This window comes from Callithrix jacchus, chromosome 13 (assembly GCF_049354715.1).
Source record: "Callithrix jacchus isolate 240 chromosome 13, calJac240_pri, whole genome shotgun sequence".
NCBI lineage: Eukaryota > Metazoa > Chordata > Mammalia > Primates > Cebidae > Callithrix > Callithrix jacchus.
In genome coordinates, this window is record NC_133514.1 from 106,302,070 (window position 1) to 106,321,975 (window position 19,906).

Genomic DNA, 19,906 nt, shown 5'->3' on the forward strand with positions numbered 1-19,906 from the left:
AATTACTTAAGAAATTTTACTAAATTCACATTTCTTAAACTTCTACTCATATATCCCACATCATAGTGACACAAACAGAACATACGGGAAACAAGAGCTCAGAATACCACATATTTACTCCAAAAATACGACTTCCTAAAAAATGATAAAAATTAGGCCTGGTGAAATGCTTAGATGCAAAGTCAGAATAACATTATTAAAGACATTTATGTTTTCTTAAATAGTCTCATAAAAAACACGCATTTCCAGAAAAATAAGTTTTCAAATCTGTAAGTCTTGTTCCCATTTATTTATTTTTTTGTGATTCAGAAATACAAGGTATGAAAATTAGGTTACAACTCTGCCACAAAAGCTTCTAAAGTAGCAAACACAACTTCCATTGTGTATCAAAATAGCCATGTGCACTCTTGTCAATGAAAAAGTCTTTAGAGTCATCATATCAAGCAATTGTAAAATATAATAGCTACTATCTCCCCTTCAAAATAGCAAATCCACAGTCACTGCACTGCAGTATAACCTGAACAGCAAGATTTAGTCCAGGTTATGGTCGGCAGGTACTTTTTAAAGCTGACTCACTAAGAACTAAAAGAAATGAGAAATATACAAAGTATCTTATGTCAAAGAGTATGAATATTTAAAAGTGGCCTCAAGTGAGTTAGAACATGATATGATTAAATGTTTATATAATTTAGCAAAAAAAATGATGTTGCTTTCTTCTGGAAAAAGACATAATTCTTTGAACTGAAGCAATATTACCAAAATGTTTCCATCATCTAAACACTAGAAACAATCTCTCAAAATTTCACTTGCAACAATCAATAATATATGGTCTAACAGTTCCAGATAAATATATGTTTGTGAGACAGAGTCTCGCACTGTTGCCTGGGCTGGAGTGTAGTGGCACAATCTCAGCTCACTGCAACCTCTGCTTCCCAGGTTCAAGTGATTCTCCTGTCTTAGCCTCCTGAGTAGGGGATTACAGGCACTCGCCACCACGCCCAGCTAATTTTTTGAATTTTTAGTAGAGATGGGGTTTCACCTTGTTGGCCAGCCTGGTCTCGAACTCCTGATCTCACAATTCGCTGCCTTGGCCTCCCAAAGAGCTGGGATTACAGGCGTGAGCCACTGCGCCCAGCCCAGATAAAGATTTATAATTAAATATATAGAAAAGAATAATTTCCATGATTTTGTTTTTGTAAAAAGAAATAAGGATTGTTTTCTATATATTTTTCAATTATTAAGTCCTTGAACATATGAGGATTTTTATAGCTGAATGTTAATTTTTTAATATACTTACAAATACACTATAATAAAATAATGCAACCAAATTAAAAAGCAGGCCCTTAAAAACCGAAATTCACGAAATGAGCTATTCTTGGCTACAGACAGAAAGCCAACATTTAAACAGAATTATAATTAAACATTTACTGCCGTAGGTAATATTTACCCACCTCTGGGTCGAACAGAAGGTGTTGAATCAATGTGATCCTTTAAAAAAACAAAGTCATTAGTCTCCATAACAATCACACTCAGGGTTCTCCCCCGCCCATCAGAAAAACAAGTTGTTCAAGCACTGAACCAAAAAATATAAAAAATAGAATTTGCCTTGTAATATTTTCATGTTTTGGATGAAGTCAGCCTATCATGGGAGGCTTCTTAAATACCTACATCCCAAAGGGCTCCATCCAAAGCCCTTTGGGATGGATGTGTTTCAGAATTTATAATTTTTGTGGTTTTAAAAAGGCAATAGGGGTAAGGCACAGTGGCTCACACCTTTAATTCCAGCACTTTGGGAGGCTGAGGCAGGCGGATCACAAAGTCAGGAGTTTGAGACCAGCCTGACCAACACGGTGAAACCCCATCTCTACTAAAAATGCAAAAATTACCCAGGCATGGTGGGGCATGCCTGTAATCCCAGCTACTTAGGAGGCTGAGGCAGCAGAATCGCTTGAATCCCAGAGGTGGAGGTTGCAGTGAGCCGATATCACACCACTGCATTCCAGCCTGGGCAACAGAGTGAAACTTTGTCTCAAAAAAACAAACAAATAAAGAAGGCAATATGGGCACATTTTGATTATTACAAAACACCTCCACAGCATCTAGGGGAATACCTATAATCAAATCCATGGATATTTCTTCAGGGAAAATTAACAGTCACAATCAAGTAGCATAAATAAAAAGCACAATATTCTCACATCCGTTCAAGTCTGCTTTTGCTGCCAAATGAATTACGGTATCAAATTGAGGAAAAAAAAAAACAACCAACTTAGATTTCCACGTTTTTTGGTAAGGTACTGCAGCCCTTTAACATCTGACAAGGAAATTTCTTCCCTGACATCATCATGGTCTCCAAAAATCTGATCTGATATTTTAGTGGAAATTGGGATAGGGACAATTGTCTTCTGCCCCATAAAAGGGGCTCCTAACAGGCACTCTTACATTTATTCAGGTAGTAGATTACAATCTCACTGGAGGCGACAGGTTCTATGAGGATAATTTGAAAAAAATATATTGAAATAACTAATGTTATTAAATCAGACACCATCTTGGACTAGATTCTAATATAGATCAGCAGTAGAAGGTGCCAACATTCAAAGAACATTTATGAGAAAAGAATAAAATTGAGAAACATCTAGACATTAATGTAATTGTTTTCTGCAAATTATGAAAAGCTATGATTCCATTTTAGTAGCTGTACAATGCAACTCAATGTAATCTATAAACTTTGGCTCTAAAAGACTGAAAGATTTATGAAACCATTTTGGCATCAACCCAACCTCACAAGCTGCAATGAAATCATTCCAAGCAATTTATTCATTAAACAATAATTTCTTCTGTATCTATTAGTATTTAAATATGCTATTTTCAGATCTTAATAAAAAGATACCGTGGGTTAAAGCCATAAAACATCTGTAAAAAGTTAAATCATTTAAAGTCAAGAGCTTCAAAAAGGAGCAAAAAACGGTTTGCTATAATTTTTAGGTCTTCAATTTTTGTATAGAGTTTTTGTTTTTTAAGTTTTATGTTACAATTTAAGAAAGTTTCCTCTTCAAAAACAGAGGTCTTTTCTCACCGAAGAGAACTGGAATGTGCTACTGCGTATGCAAGGAAGACGAGTAGGAACAACACACAGGATGCAGCAGGGGATGCTGGCTGACACTCATCAGAGGCACTTGCTGTAGAAATCCACCAGCGAACACAGATCCCACAACCTGGAAACAACATGCGGGGGCCAGGAGGGTCTCCAGGGCTACAGAGTGAGAGTAATGAGTGGGCTTCCTTAGCACGTGGCATGAAGATAATGTCTGCAGGCTCAGCGGGAGAGTCTCGGAAAGAACAGGTGATCGTTTTATTTCAAAAGCGAGCCTCTTCAAAACCAGCCTTTTTTTTCTTAATGGGTAAACTTCATATTATCATCAGCCTTTCCTAAAAGTTACATATATGCTCTGAGAAAAATGTCACACTTTTTAATTTTTTCATTTGTTTTAATTAATTCATGAATTAAGTTAAAAAGTCAAGTCAAAAAAAATTTTAGCTGGTCTTTTTTTTCTTCTTCCCCCCCACTTTTTTTTAAACAAAAATATTACAGCAGTATAAGCAAAATTGGAAAGGAAGAGATGGGAAGAACAAATAGAGGCTAAAATGGAGTAGGTGAACTTTAGGTCATCATGGCTACAGAAGGAATTGTTAATTCTGAAGTTTCTAGATTTTATCGCTGTTCTGAAAACATTTAAGGAGGCTGCCTTTCCTGATGAATGAGAAATAAAACATTCCCTAAGCATTTCAGTCTAAAGAAAGCATTGCTTTTCCTACTACTAGAAGATATCTCTTTACCTCCCATTGCACTGCCCTCTCCCGTCCCCCTCGTAGCTTTATGGGATCAAAGAGAGAGAGAAGCCATGAGTTTCCACCAGCAGCAGAGTGAGTGCCGAGCACAACGCAGAGCTGTCAGTGACATTCAGACTCACTGGCAATGGGTCCGACTCATCTTGAATAAAACACACCAAGTTAAAAAGAAAAAGAAAACAAACCCTAGAAACTCAAAACTGTTTTTTATGGAAGGTTTAAAAAAAGTCCTCAAGATTTCTTTATGTGCCATAAAGTACATTTCTGGACTTAATCTCTAGGGGGGCAAAAAAGAATAAATAGAAAAAAATTGAATGATCATTCTGGAATCCTGTTCTTTACCTTGTTCACATGCTATTAATTCTCATACCATCACCTCTCTACCTCAAAGCCTAGGAAATCAAACGGTCTCCTATTCCATATTTGCATAGTGTTAATAATATTGTCAGGAGGTGAACTTCCAGCTCCTTGCTTGCAGCCGCATTTCTGAAGAGCACTGGTCCAATCTGATATTCAAAAACAATATATAGGTGTTTATCGGTCAAAAATTGAGTCTCATTTAGCAGCAAGCTGTTCAAATTATCTGGAAACAGTCTCTTCCAAGGGTAAGAAGAATTAGGCAGTTTTATTTGCAATTTCAGATTTTTCTCTCTGCATCATACAGCGACGAACTATGCTGTCAAAACTTCCAAGGTAAAACAAAGCAATAGTGCGGAAAAGGCCCATGGTGACCACCTGCAAGATAAAGAGAGCACTTTTAGTACATCCAGCAGTGCAAGACTGTTTCAAGGTGGCCAGGTACGGTGGCTCATGCCTGCAATCCCAGCAAGGTGGGTGGATCATGAGGTCAAGAGAGCAAGACCATCCTGGCCAACATGGTGAAACCCCATCTATACTAAAAAAATAAAAATTAGCTGGGCATGGTGACACATGCCTGTAGTCCCAAATACTCCGGAGGCTGAGGCAGGAGAATCGCTTGAACCCAGGAGGCAGAGGTTGCAATGAGCCGACATCGCGCCACTGTACTCCAGCCTGGCAACAGAGCAAGACTCTGTCTAAAAAAAAAAAGACTATTTCAAGGTACCTAGGTCTCTAATCAATAGTTTCTAAGACATCTTCTAGTCTGCTCTAAAGATGAATATAACGAAAACTCTGTAAATGTCAGTATGCTGTAACAACAGAATATGTGTGCTCTGCACCACTGGACAGCCCAGGGCCTGCCAGAGAGATAACAAAGTATTTGCCCAATTAATAAGTTCAAACCATAAGCAGAACAAAATTGGTATCGCTCACAGCCCTAGTGTTATAACTGCTTAAAAAGACCCACTCCAGCATCTCAAGCAGTCAAATGACAATCAAGGCTTTTTTGGTTTGAGATTTATGTTCTGAGCATGAAAGCGAGACCCTATACTAGGTGCTGAGAACACTGTGGTGAGAGACACAGTCCCTGCCCGCAATGAGCTGATTCTCGAGCTGGAAAGACAAGTAAAAGTGGAACTACTGCCTTGGGGTTGAGACCATGATTACCGATACACCTTCACTCTTTCCCCAAAGGACTCACAAAAACAACGCTAAATGGGATTTTGAAAATGGAGAAAACTACAAAGAAAAACATTTTCAAATATGCAAAGTCACAACAAATTTGCCTTCCAGGCCCCGTTTTTATTTCTGAAAGCTATTTCAGTAAACAGCCAATGTGAGGCAGTTGATAGAGAAAGATGATGTCATGTGAGACAAGAAGCAGGGTACCCAACACGAAAGAGAGACAGAAGCACCCCCAGACGCTCATGGAGTGGGGAGGCCAGGCATCCACTGTGCACCAGGTTCCCAGAGGGTGGTACCCAAAAAGGGAATGGGAGCTCCACACTCCTCCCCATGCACCTCTCCCCAGGCTCAGTGAGCCGTCCTAGCACATTAACCAAATCTGAGGAAGGGGTCACGAAAACTCCAGTGTATAGCCGACTGGACAGAAACATAGGAGACAACCTGTCAAGTGTGACTGGTGTCTCAGGCTGGGGAAGTCTTGCTGGGCTGAGCCCTTCACCTGTGGGATCTGATGTTAATTCCAGATAAGTAGTATCAGAATTGAACTGAATGAGTGGATACCCAGCTGGTATCCCATTAGGAATCCTCCACTACAAATCTGAATGACTGACTGATTGTTTTGGGGAGAAATCTCTACACACTTCCTGGTTGGTGACCAGAGGTCACAGACGTCTTCTGTGGGTTTTGTTTTTTTGACACAGGCTTTCATTCTGTTGCTCAGAATGGAGTGCAGTGCCATGAACATGGCTTACAAAACTTTGACCTCTGGAATTCAAGGGATGCTCCTGCCTCATCCTCCCCAGTAGCTGGGACCACAGGCATGAGCTGCCATGCCTGGCTTTTTTTTATTTTGTAGAAGTGTTGAGTAAGAGAATAGAAAAAACACTTTGTTTTTTTCCCTACACCCTCAGAGCACTGAAGTCAGTCCTTGGATCTTCTGGAAAAAAACAATGTTTAAGGTGAGAACTAAAGGATGATTATAAGTTAGCAGGACATATAGAAGGTTCCAGAAAGAAGAGGACTGGTAGAGAAAGAAATGAAAGAGCCTGGAAAGGTAAGTGGGGTAGTAGATCAGAGGGTTTATGGCATGCAATGGACATTTTTTTAATTTTTAAATTCTTTTTAGAGACAGGGTCTTGCTCTGTCACCCAGGCTGGAGTGCAGTAGCGTGATCATAGCTCACTGTAGCCGCAGACTTCTGGGCTCAAGCAGTCCTCCCACCCCAGTCTTCTAAGTTGCTAGGAATACAAGTATGCACCACCACATCTGGCTTTTTTTTCTTTTTACATTTTTTTTTTTTGTAGAGACAGGGTCTCACTATGTTGCCCAGGCTGGTCTCAAACTCCTGAGCTCAAGTGATCCTCCCAACTCGGTCTTCCAAAATGCTAAGATTACAGGTGTGAGCCACCACACCCAGCTGCAATGGAATTTTTAAAACTTTATCCCGATGGTATCAAGGAGCCACTGAATGTTTTCATGTTGCAGTTTAGAAAAACTGGTGTGGAAAATGTGGGGGCACACTCAAACGCATCCCACGGGCCTGGCCAGGGGGTTGGGTTGCAGACCATAGTGGTTGTGGGGACTGTGCCCCTCCCTCAGGAGCAGCTGCCACCTGTGCCTGCTGATGACTGCCAGGTGAGAATGCAGACTGTGCGGCCAGACCTTCTGATTTTCCAAGAAAAGTCTGAAATCTGGACCTTTTATATAAAACCTAATTTTAAAACTATTTTAAAATCTTAAACACACACACTCATGCCAGATGGACCAAACAAAACTGCTTTACAGGCCCATGGGAGTCATTTACAACCTCTGGCTCAAAAAGTGTACAATTCAGGCAGGGGCCTGCTGTGGCAACCCAGGCCTGGGCTCCAGAAGCAGCGCCAGAACTGCAGAGCATGGAAGCATTTGAAGAACAGAGTGACAAGGGTGACACTGATCCCCGACATGAGGGACAGAAGGAGGGGAGTCCGGGACAACACCCCAGGTGTAAGCCACTATGCCAGCCCAAGAATTAAAAAATAACAGAATTCATGCATTCATTCAGCTCAGGTATTCTGGAGCTCCTACTGAGTGCCAGGCACTGGCTGTTAGGGGTACAATTGCAAACAAGAGGCAGGGGCCTGGTCCTCAAAAAACTTACATCTAATAAAGTATTGACCTCTGAGAGAATGGCAAGACAGTAGGTATATTACAGAGTAAAAAGAAAAGAGGGCTTGGGAAAAAAGGGGCAATAACTGTGTCATTTATGCAAATCTGAATGTGGTCTACTGCACAGAAAGTAGTACTCATTATCAACTATCCCACGGCTTTGCTTTTCCAGAGCATTCCCTCTACTGTAACCCCTACTATATTACGCTGCTTTACTATCACTTTTTTTTTTTTTTTTGAGATGGAGTTTCGCTCTTGTCGCCCAGGTTGGAGTAGTGGCACAATCTCAGCTCACTGCAAACTCCACCTGCTGGTTTCAAGGAATTCTCCTGCCTCAATCTTCCGAGTAGCTGGGATTACAGCACCTGCCACCATGCCCAGCTGATTTTTGTATTTTTAGTAGAGATGGGGTTTCACCATGTTGGCCAGGCTGGTCTTGAACTCCTGACCTTAAGTGATCCACCCACCTCAGCCTCCCAAAGTGCTGGGATTACAGGCATGAGCCACCGCACCCAGCCTACTATCACCATTTTGGTCAGTGTATTCCATTTGACTGTAAGCCCCAGAAGTTGGAGGTCGCCTTACATCTGATTCTCCATGAGCAAGTACAGTACCTAGCACATTAATGAAACACGAACTGTGTATCTTGGACAAAATAATAAATTCCATAAGCATAGGAATTGTGTTTAATCCTTGATTTGTATCTCCTAAATTTAGCTCTGTGTGACCTGATTCTTGTAGAAAAGGTTTTCTAGTCTAATATTCCAGTACTTTTTAGGCAAGGCCACCCCTTACTCTAGAGCAGTATTCCATTTTTCAAAACATATCGGAGCAGTGGTGCTTAGGTGAAAATCCAGATCAACACCTCGACAGCAGAGACGGTGTTTTATTTCTCTATCTGCAAGACACGGCACCAAAGACTTCTTGCCAGTCTAAATTCCTGAAGTTATATCTTTAACCTATTTACTCATTTCTGGTGGAGGAAGAGGAAAACTTGATAGCTCAATAAAAATACATTCTCAAATGAAGTTACTTTATATTCTCGAATAAAGTTACTTCGTTTTCCCTTAACCTCTTCCCATCAAGGTTTGATGAAAGGCGGTTTTTCTCTTGTCCGTCGGTCTGTGTGTCTGATTGCTAGTAAGGCAGGGCTTACCTGCTGGAGCCCCTCAGTAATAGAAGTTACTGGAGCCATCCCACAGGTCAGGGCCGAAAGCATGTACCCATCTGAGCCAAGGGAACTGTTGAAATTTCCTTGCTAAAAGAGAAGGAAGAGAAGAGAAAGAGGGAATCCTAATAATGTGGATGGAAATCAATCCAACATATCAGAAACAATGCAGGGTGCTTGTTCACTTTACGTGAGATAAAACGGTAACAAAGCACTGATGAGCGCTTGGAAATGGGTGCAGGGCCTTGGCAGATGGACAGTTCTCAACATGTGAGTCCGCGGACCTCTGCGAGCCCCGAAGGCAAGTGATTGTCCTAGTAACACTAAGACGTTCATTGTCTTTTGTACACTGTGATATTTGTATGGACAGTTTTGCATCTGCAAAACTGCAGAGACATGGGCAAGAACTACAGTGTTCTTGCCAAACTGTACTAGGAGTCATTGTCACCTGTACTACCGCATGCACTTGCAGTAATAAATACACAAAGAAAATACAAATTGTGACACTCTTTTAAAAATCGAAAAGTGTCAGTTTTGCTTAAAAATCCTCTTGATAAAGCAGCAAAATTCATCGTTTTGTTAAATGGCAACCCTCGAGGGCATGTCTTATTAGTATTCTGTGTGACAAATGAGAGCATGCCCAATGCGCTTCTGTGGCACTGCACTCCACAGGAGGTCGACTGCCTGGAAGAAAAGCCCTTGTGTAGCTGTGCGTAAGTCAAGGGCTGAACTGCCGCTTCTTTCACGGAGTGTCATTTTTATTATTTATTTATTTATTGACAGAGTCTCGTTCTGTGGCCCAGGCTGGAGTGCAGCAGTGTGATCTCTGCGCACTGCAACCTCCGCCTCCCGGGTTCAAGTGATTCTCCTTCCTCAGCCTCCAGAGTAGCTGGGATTACAGGCGCCCACCAACATGCTCGGATAATTTTTGTATTTTTAGTAGAGACAGGGTTTCACCATGTTGGCCAGGGTGGTCTCAAACCCCTGAGCTCAAGCAATCCACCCATCTGGGCCTCCGAAAGTGCTGGGATTACAGGCTGAGCCACCATGCCTGGCTGGGGAGCATAATTTTTATATGAAAGACCACTGACATATATATCTACGGTTATTCAGACAGTATGTGGCAGACTTTAAAAATGAAGAAAGCAAGCTGGTCACTTCAGGAAAAACAACTGGCCACATGTGTCATCAATGTTAAAATCTGAGCCTTGAAGAAAAAAATGACGATTTGGCAGAACTAGTATCCACCATCCTGAGACTGTCGGCTGCATACTTTTATGATAAGATCAGCAGTAACATCGATGAAAGAGATTTTTTTGATCACTCAGTCAACCCATATTTTCCAAATGACTAATGCATAATGTTACGAAATAATGAATGGTTAAAAGATCCATTCAAAGTACAAGACGGACCAATGGAATTTAATGTAACAGAGAACAAAACATTCACTGATGCAGTTTCCAATTCCATACTGCAACTAACCTGTAAGAAACTACCATGTGTTGAGTTTGGGTTTGATATCAAAAGGAATGTCCACAATTATCTCAAAAGCCTCGTAAAATACTACTCCCTTTCTCAACTCCGTAACTGTGTAAGGCCAGATTTTCTTCATATCCTTCCATCAAAACAACATTATTACAACAGATGGAATGCAGAAGCAGCTATCTGAATCCAGCTGTTAATGTAGACCTTAAAGAGACAGGTGAAAATGTGAACCAGTGCTACTGTTCTCACTGAACTGTTGATTTGAAAAGTAGTAAATTTTGTTTTAAAAAAGTCATGTTATAAAGCAATGGGTATATTTTTGTTATTTTTAATGAATTAATAAATATTACACATAGCTTCCATTTCAAATATGGCAACTATCAATAAATCTAGCCATATAAATACATGAAAGTTCTCTGGGGTTGTGACAATTTGTAAGAATATAAAGCAGTCAAGAAAAGTTTGAAAACCACCAAACTAAATGAATACTGCCAAAATACTAATAGCTATTTAACATCAACAAAAATATCAAATAGGCTGGGCCTATAATTATAGGCATGAGGTAGCTCATGCCTATAATCCCAGCACTGTGGCCAAAAGACTGAGGTGTGTGGATCACCTAAAACCAGGAGTTTGGGACCAGCCTGGCCAACATGGTGAAACCCCATTTCTACTATAAATACAAAAAATTAGCTGGGTGTGGTGGTGGGTGCCTGTAATCCCAGCTACTCAGGAGGCTGAGGCAGGATAATTGCTTAAACCCAGGAGGCGGAGGTTGCAGTGAGCCAAGATCGCACCACTGCACTCCTGCATGGGCAACAAGAACGAAACTCTGCCTCAAAAAGAAAAAAAAAAGGAAAAGAAAAGAAAAAACCCACCAAATGCATTTGCTTTGACCTGAGATAAGTAGCAAAAATAAAGTTCCATTTATGCCATCTTCCTGAGCCTTTTAATGCACTAGGAGCAAAGTTCTTCACATGCATATATATTTTAACAGAATTCAGTAAGTCTTATTCTGTCAGTTCAGTCTAATGTGATAGCACTTACTCTACGTGCTATCCCCTCTCATTCCAACGGTACTAAAGATCTTCCAAATGTAACGTGGTTTACAGACATCCCTCATAAATGTGTACTTTTCTGCATTAACAGAAATGTTATCAAAAAGCATGAGGCACATGTTGTTCTTCTAGAAAACAGCACGTCATTTCTTAAAATATCATTTTGGGCCAGGCGCGGTGGCTCACACCTGTAATCCCAGCACTTTGGGAGGCCGAGGCGGGTGGATCACGAGGTCAAGAGATCGAGACCATCCTGGACAATATGGTGAAACCCTGTCTCTACTAAAAATACAAAAAATTAGCTGGGCACGGTGGCCTGTAATCCCAGCTACTCAGGAGGCTGAGGCAGGAGAATTGCCTGAACCCAGGAGGCGGAGGTTACGGTGAGCCGAGATCGTGCCATTGCACTCCAGCCTGGGTAACAAGAGCAAAACTCCGTCTCAAAAAAAAAGAAAAAAATATCATTTTGGATTCTGAATAAAAAAAATATCAACAGGGAAGACAGGAGGACAGGCTCACAGGGTTGAAGGCACTTCTCATTAGCTAACTTTTAGGAAAATGATACAGGGAAGCAGGAATGGGAAAGAAAGCAGCCAGTTGTATATAGGACATAGTATATACTGTTTACACTGTATAGAAAAGTCTCATTTCTTTTTAAAGAACTGGTGTTTCCAGACATCCTTCTGGTGAACCTGTTCCTAAGGTTAAGGTATACAATCAGTTTCCAGGAGCCTACTCACTAATACAGTCAATAAAACGTCTAAAAGTAGAAAAGTTCCAACATTAGATATGACGAATCTAACAGACTAAACTCTTATAATAGTTGATGTCTTAAAATAAGTACTTGGACAAATATCTTTTCAGAAATGTAGTACTACAAATACAAATGGTACAGAAAACAAGGATTGGACTTACTATGGCATCTTTAACAATTTGTTTGGCCACCTGTTCCGGTTTGCACACAGATGTGGTCTCTGAAATAAGTCGAGTCTCCAAAGGCTAAAAATGAAAAAAAATGTACATAATGATATCATGATTGCCCATTACATTAGAAATAAGTTATTCTTACAGCCTCCTGATTTACAAATAATTCCAATTTTCTACCTTTGAGCAGATTCTTATTGTGAGCATAAGGTCCATCTGGATTCTAAATCAGTGTCTACCTATTTACTATGTAAAATTCTGCCTAGTAGCTGAAGCAAGACAAGGAGGCCTTTGCCATTCTCTTAAGACATATGTAGTCCTGGCTCCCGTGAGGGCTGTCAAAGCTAGAGTGAGAACACATCACTCTACTTCAGAAAGACCCCCTCTTTGACTCCTCAGTGCTGGCCAGACAGACACCTGAGGGACAGTGCTTCTGTAGAGGCTAGACCTGTGTCCAGAGCAAGCCTGCTCCCAAGACCAGCAACTCCATCCTGACCATAATCCCAGGCCAGCAAAGGGCTGATCCCTGGGGATGAACCTGGGGCCCAAGGCAGGCAGATGTTTCTTAAAGGACCTGCAGAGGAGGCAAATGCTCAGGACACTGAAAGACAAGGTGCCACTTAAGAGACAGCCCTGAGTGCTCCTAGATGGGCTGCATGCTAGTTACCAGGCTGGAGTTGCAGACCCCAAATCTTGGCCTTTCTTCTTCAAAAGGTCCATTTCAGCCCTTGCCTAGCCCAAAAAGCCTTTCCTAAATAACTAACTGGCAGTATCCTCTCTCTTTCTTCCGTGAACATTTCTGCTTTAATACACATTATAGCTACTTGTGCATTGCATTTTACCTCCTAAGTTTCTTATGGGCAGGGCCTTTTTAAAAATACAGTAATTATCTTTGACTTTTCTTTGTGATGCCTTGCATATGTGCACTCAAAAATTATTTCCATTAGTTCCAATTAGAAGTGTCAAACAATTTCAGTTAGAAGTGTTAAATGAAAGCCTTAAACTGTATGAGACTGTACATTTTACCATATAAGCTTGAAAGATTACAGAAAATGAAAACCAGATTATATTTTCTTAAAATAGAAAAGTAAAGTATTTCATAAAGATCAAGTATTTCTTGATGAACCTGAAGTAAGGGAAAGGCTGTTTTGAAGGTGCCGCTATTCATTCTTCCAGACCACCAGGCTGACATAACCACACTAAATACTCGTAAGATTCTAAAGCACTATGGCGCCCCCTAAAGGGCCCACACATCAATGTAGAATTGTATTTACCCAAACAAGTCTGTCTACAATTTTACTGAAAGAAAAAAAAACCCAACTTAATCAACATCAGAATCAAACCTTAACAGGGAAATCACCACCCTTTGTCGGCTTTGGCTTCCAACTAAAAGACTGCATACCAAATGCCACAAAGCTGCTTAGCAGATCTCTGCATATTCTAAGACAGGACATTTGGCTTACATTTACTTCTTTGAAATAGCAGTAATTTTTTAAAAGGCAGAGCCAAAGAGAAAAGAATAGGGGAAAAAACACTTCTAAATCATAAACAGCTTTTTACAAATATACAGTCTAGGGAGTTTAAGTGCCAATTTTTATGCTGCAGAGATTCACATTTACAAAGTATTGGTATAAAAGAGAAGAAAAAAATATAAAACTAAAATCAACCACACTTCAAGGTAGTAAGTTCTGATTGATTCCTTTCTTCCTGCTTCACTTATTCATTTGCTCAAAAAAGCAACTACTATGTGTCAAGGCAAAGGGAATATTCCATTGAAAAATGTGAAGCTTGTATTCAGCTCAGGATGATTGGCAGTCATTTTATAGAACAGAGATGTCTGTTATAAGTGCTATGAGAAGTTTGTTATAAGCTATGACAAGTGCAATGGAGACCCCAATCATCTCCTCTACAACGGCAGAAGATTAGCAGTTTACTAATCAGACTGCTAATTCTGGAACACCAGCCAGCACTAAGAGTAGTAATAAGGCACCTTGTGGAAACAGAAAAATTAAGCCAAAGTTGGCACTTAGGTGGTCAGCTCCCCAGACCTCTTGTCCTGCTTCGCTCCCACAACACAGACAGGAGATCTTACTCTCCCAAAGGCAGGAGACAACATGATTCCTCACTGAGGAAACTGATCAAACCAAGAGAAAAGTGAGCAGATGCTGGCATACGAGAGTCTTCTAATGATGTGACTGCCTCTTCTCCTGATCATCCTAGAGTAAACAGCCGAGAAGCTAGAGATTTACAATTGGCATTTTAGTGCCTCACTCTAAAATATGGACAATCAGGGATCACCAGATATTTGAGGAAGCCTAAAAGAACCACAGAAGAGGCCGGGCGCAGTGGCTCAAGCCTGTAATCCCAGCACTTTGGGAGGCAGAGGCGGGTGGATCACGAGGTCAAGAGATCGAGACCATCCTGGACAACATGGCGAAACCCCGTCTCTACTAAAAATACAAAAAATTAGCTGGGCATGGTGGCGCGTGCGTGTAATCCCAGCTACTCAGGAGGCTGAGGCAGGAGAATTGCCTGAACCCAGGAGGCGGAGGTTGTAGTGAGCCGAGATTGCGCCATTGCACTCCAGCCTGAGTAACAAGAGTGAAACTCTGTCTCAAAAAAAAAAAAGAACCACAAGAGAAAAAGAAACTAGGAGGAAATAAATAATACAAGACGTAGAAAACTTTTCAAACAAAACAACAACAAAAACAAGACTAAATTTCCAGAGTGAATATCCTTAGAAATAAGAGAAAATACGAAATCCATGAAATAAGGCAAGAAGCTATTTTTAAAAACTGTTTTAAATATTCAGAGAAAAGATATCTAAAATAATTTTTATGTAAGCCAGCAGAAATAAAAATTTCAACAAAAATGTTGAAGGATAAAGCTAATAAAAAATCTAGAAAGTAGAACAAAAAGCCAAAGAGATATAAAATGAGAGAAAAGAGAAGGAAATTAGAGGATCAGTTCAAAAAATCTGAATAGTAAATGCTCCAGAAAGAATGAACTACTTTGGAAAGAAAGAAGTGATAAAAGGAGTAATATCATAAAATGTCCCAGAACAAAAGTTGCAGCGAGCCATGATTGTACCACTGTGCTCCAGTCTGAAAGGCAGAGCAAGACCCTGTCTCTATACAGAAAAAAATTGGTAGAAATGTAAATTAAACTTTAAGAGAAGGAAGTGAAGGAAAAGAGGAAGGACAGAAGGAATATTTGCCTGGAGAATCTCAAGGTCATCAGAAGACAGCTAGGTGCTCTACCCTGTGAACACTGTTGACTGATGAAAATGAGTGTGAGCTGAAGAGCAGAAAGAAAATCAGAAAAGCAGTAAACATTAGAGGTTCAGATTGGGATGCTTACTGACCTTTGTTCTGTTTTCTTCGGCGAAACCAGGTGTGTCTGTGTCTGGTGGGTAAGCAACTGTGATGTAGACATTATATGGCTTCACCTGCATTTGAAAGCAAACACGTGTACCTTCAGTAAACAAGACACAGTGAGATCCTACACTACAACCTGCACTGGCTGCCTGATTCCCAAAAGGCGGTGAGAACAGCGGGGGGATTCTGTAAGCAGAGAACTACCACCAACTGCATCGAGAAACCCCCTCCATAAAGATGATTCCAGAATGAAGGCAAAAAGCTCACCCTAACCTAGACTGGTTTCACCTGTGCGGCTGTTCAGAAAACAGCTGGCCCTACGTATGGCAAGTCACCTCCTTCACAGTGTCTTCCACTCCTGCTGCCCAGGCAGAGGCCTTGGGAGCCGTCCAATGAGGAGGGCGGTGTTTTAAAAAGAGGCCAATTCCCACACGCACTGCACACATCCAAGCACTTTATCAAGGCAACGGGCTGGCGCTGCCCTTTCCTTCTTCACCGGATTGCACATCTGTTTTTCCTTCAGAGTGCTTCTGATACTCTTGTGTTGATTTCATTCACAAAATACTCTGGGGTCATTAAAACCTCCTGCCCTATACCGTTCTTGTGTCCCCGCAAACCCAGTCCAGAACTGTCCCTGCAAAGTTGCTTACTCCAGAGCTCCCTGTACAACCAGTCTCTGCCTCTTAGGAGGTCAAGGGTCACTTCCTCCTCCACTGAACCAACAAGAACCACTGGGTGAGGGCAGGTGTGGTAGCTCACATCTGTAATACCAGTATTTTGGGAAGGTGAAACAGGCAGATCACCTGAGGTTGAGAGTTCAAGACCAGCCTGGACAACATGAAGAAACCCGGTCTCTACTAAAAATGCAAAATTAGCCAGGTATGGTGGGGCATGACTGTAGTCCCATCTACTTGGGAGACTAAGGCAGGAGAATCGCTTGAATCCAAGAGGAGGAGGTTGCAGTGAGCCCAGATCACGCCATTGCACTCCAGTCTGGGTAACAACAAAACTCTGTTTCAAAAAAAAACAAAAACAAAAACAAAACAACAGAACCACTGAGTGGAACTTCCAAGTCAGACCAGCCAAGAACCTCCCCTATAGACAGCCTCAACCTGCATTCACACAGGGAAAGCCCTCTGCCTTATTTGAAATTCTATGTCGCTCCTCTGCATCTGACACTTGGAGAAAGTTGTTACACTTGTGTGACTCACCACCATGCCTGCACCCTTCACGATTCACGCCCCCACTCATACACACCCCCCTCAACAATTCCAGCAGATTCCTCTGCTGTTGGCCAGGACACACCCTCCCACAGATTGCTCAGCCACAGCCCTGCTGCACATGCTTATCTTGCCCTGCCAACCAGCAACTCTAACAGCAATGGTTCATACCATGAAAATCTCTTTGCCATGATTTTTATTTGTTATTGGCTCCTTTTAGTCCCTAAGAAAACACCTAAGGGATCTGGAAGTGGAGAGGCAGCTGACAGATCAGCCACTGCACATTTTCAGAAGGATACCCTTGCTGAAAATCAACAATCCCACTGCCTAATGTGATAGTCTTTAAGAGTAGCCCAGGGGCCGGGCACGGTGGCTCACGCCTGTAATCACAGCATTTTGGGAGGCCAAGGTGGGTGGACCACCTGAGGTCAGGAGTTTGAGACCAGCCTGGCCAACATGGTGAAACCCTGTCTTTAGTAAAAATACAAAAATTAGCTGGGTGTGGTGCCAAGTGCCTGTAATCCCAGCTATTTGGGAGGCTGAGGCAGGAGAATTGCTTGAGCCCAGGAGGCAGAGGCTGCCGTGAGCTGAGATTATGCCACTGCACTCTAGCCTGGGTGACAAGAGGGAGACTTTACCTCAGAAAAAAAAAAAAAAAAGCTGGGCATGGTGACTCACACCTGTAATCCCAGCACTTTGGGAGGTCAAGGCAGGTGGATCATGAGGTTAAGATATCGAGACCATCCTGGCTAACATGGTGAAACCCTGTCTGTACTAAAAAAACATATATACAAAAATTAGCTGGGTGTGGTGGCGGATGCTTGTAATCCCAGCTACTCGGGAGGCTGAGGCAGGAAAATTGCTTGCCAATCTCTGGGCGGCAGAGATTGTAGTGAGCTGAGATCGCACCACTGCACTCCAGCCTGGTGACAGAGAGAGACTCCGTCTCAAATAAATAAATAAAAGAGTAGCCCAGGGTCCTATCTTATCATGCAGCCCCTTTTCTCCCTGGTTCCTTCAGTGAAGCATAGTTTTGAGGGCTTTAGGGGGAGCTGAAGTGGAGGAAGAAGCACACACAGGCCTGCAAGCAGGACAGCCCAGCCAGCCATCCTGGCAAGTGTAGTCGTGAAAGTAAAATGTCTTTGTGGGTTCCATTCCAGTGCAATTAGGGCGTCGGACAGCCCATCCCCCGGGCATCACCAGAGCATGCAGCCTTACAGCCCAGCGATGCTCATAAATAGCTCTGGATCGGGGCCAGGCAGTGAGGCAGATGAGCCAGAAACTCGCTTCCACTTGTTTTTGAAATCGTGACTTACAAAATCCTTGTCTCCCCAGCCTTGCCCTCCACTGTGCGAAGACCAGAGAAAAATACCACAAAAAATGCAGCGAGTGGTCATTAGGCAGACACATAAAGACTGACACCGACTGCCCAGACACTCATGTCTGCGCTGCCCCTTGCCTTCTCTCTCGCAGTGAAGGAGGATGCGGCTCCAAAGCTAACGGAGAACAGGATTTCAGCAGTGCTTCTCAAACTCAAGGTTAAGGCTGCATTGCCAAAGGTTAACACCGCTTTTCAGAACACCTTCCTCATGAGGTAGGAAAACAGACTGCTGGGGTTAGGAGAAACCAGTCTAATCGCTTCCTGGGTTGGTTTTCTTGCTACACATCCAACCAAACGACTCTCCCAGTCTCTGGCTGAATCCCTCGAGTGGCTAGTCACTTCACTATTTACCTGTATTTTTTTTATTTATGTGTGCAACGACGAGCACTTATTGAATTACTTCTACACACCAGTAGTGTTCTAAGAACAAAGCATAAGATTAAGATTCTAGTTTCCTGGCCGGGTGCGGTGGCTCACACCTATAATCCCAGCACCTTGGGAGGTTGAAGCAGGCAGATCACGAGGTCAGATCAAGACCATCCTAGCTAACACAGTGAAACCCCATCTCTACTAGAAATACAAAAAAAAAAAAAAGCCAGGAGTGGTGGTGGGTGCCTGTAGTCCAGCTGCTTGAGAGGCTGAGGCAGAAGAATCACCTTAGCCTGGGAGGCGGAGGCTGAAGCGAGCCAAGATCGCGCCACTGCACTCCAGCATGGACAACAGAGTGAGACTCCGTCTCAAAAAAAAAAAAAAAAGATTCTATTTTCCTGAAACTCTTGGTCAAATATTTGCTAAAATCTGAATATATTAAATCACATCTATACTCTCCTTTAATCTACTGATCTCATAACCCTGTCATAAAAAAAAATGAGGGTAGTTTGGCTTTACTTGTTCTTATAAGACAACGCTGGCTCCCTGAGATCACCACTCTTTCTAACCATGGATGAGCCAGGTCTTCACTGAGTCCCCTGCTGCCTGGCCACTGCTTCGCCTTGTCTCTCTTGCCTGACCATTCTCTGTGCCCACTGCTCTGCCCCATACCCATCCTACTATCACTACCTCCCTTCTCCTTGGCCTCAATCTCAAACAGAAAGACAACTGACCACTTGTTCAAGAACTGATTTGTGGGCTGGGTACAGGGACTCACACGTGTAATCCCAGAACTTTGGGAGGCAAATCGGGCAGATCACCTGAGTTTAAGACCAGCCTGGCCACCATGGCGAAACCCCATCTCTACTAAAAATACAAAAGTTAGCCAGGCATGGTGGTGGGCACCTGTAATCCCACCTACTCGGGAGGTTGAGGCAGGAGAATCGCTTGAACCAGAGAGGCAGAGGTTGCAGTTAACTGAGATCACACTACTGCACTCCAGCCGGGGCAAGAGAGTGAGACTCTGTCTCAAAAACAACAAACTGATTTGTTATTGAAATAATACAATTTCCCCATCCCATCAACACAAAGATGGGGGGCTGGAAAGCACAGCTGTTTACACAAAACTCTAGAATTTAAGCTTCAGTTTCCTTTCAGACCACAGAAGGCAGAGATGTGAGACGAGGAGCATGATCAGGTAAGAAAAGCAGAAAAGGGAGCATCAGTTTGTTTTTTTTTGGCTTGGTCTCTGCTACCACACTGTTAGCTATAACCCACCTCAGAAGTCTGCTTTCCAAAAAGATTAACTTTTAAAATCTTTACATTTCTTCCTAAAAGACTGAGTAAAAAGATAAAGACCCAAAAATGCCAACGAAGCATTCTTT

The 19,906-nt window shown here is 42.2% G+C and overlaps 1 protein-coding gene across 7 annotated transcripts in view; it reads right to left on the reverse strand.

Moving 5' to 3' along the window:
* Positions 1–254: 254 nt before the first annotated feature.
* KDSR (3-ketodihydrosphingosine reductase) overlaps positions 255–19,906 on the reverse strand; it is a 44,762-nt gene continuing 25,110 nt past the window's right edge. For 3 of the 7 annotated variants that reach the window (XM_008979928.5, XM_002757308.6, XM_002757307.7), the window contains 4 exons: positions 15,539–15,622; positions 12,166–12,249; positions 8,696–8,797; positions 255–4,581 (listed from right to left, as the gene is read on the reverse strand). In XM_008979928.5, the coding sequence (XP_008978176.1) occupies positions 4,462–4,581; positions 8,696–8,797; positions 12,166–12,249; positions 15,539–15,622 (390 nt within the window). In that variant the 3' untranslated portion in view covers positions 255–4,461. The remainder of the gene's footprint in view (positions 4,582–8,695; positions 8,798–12,165; positions 12,250–15,538; positions 15,623–19,906) is intronic. The other 4 variants (XM_078348257.1, XM_035271297.3, XM_008979929.5 and 1 more) reach the window with 3 other exon arrangements.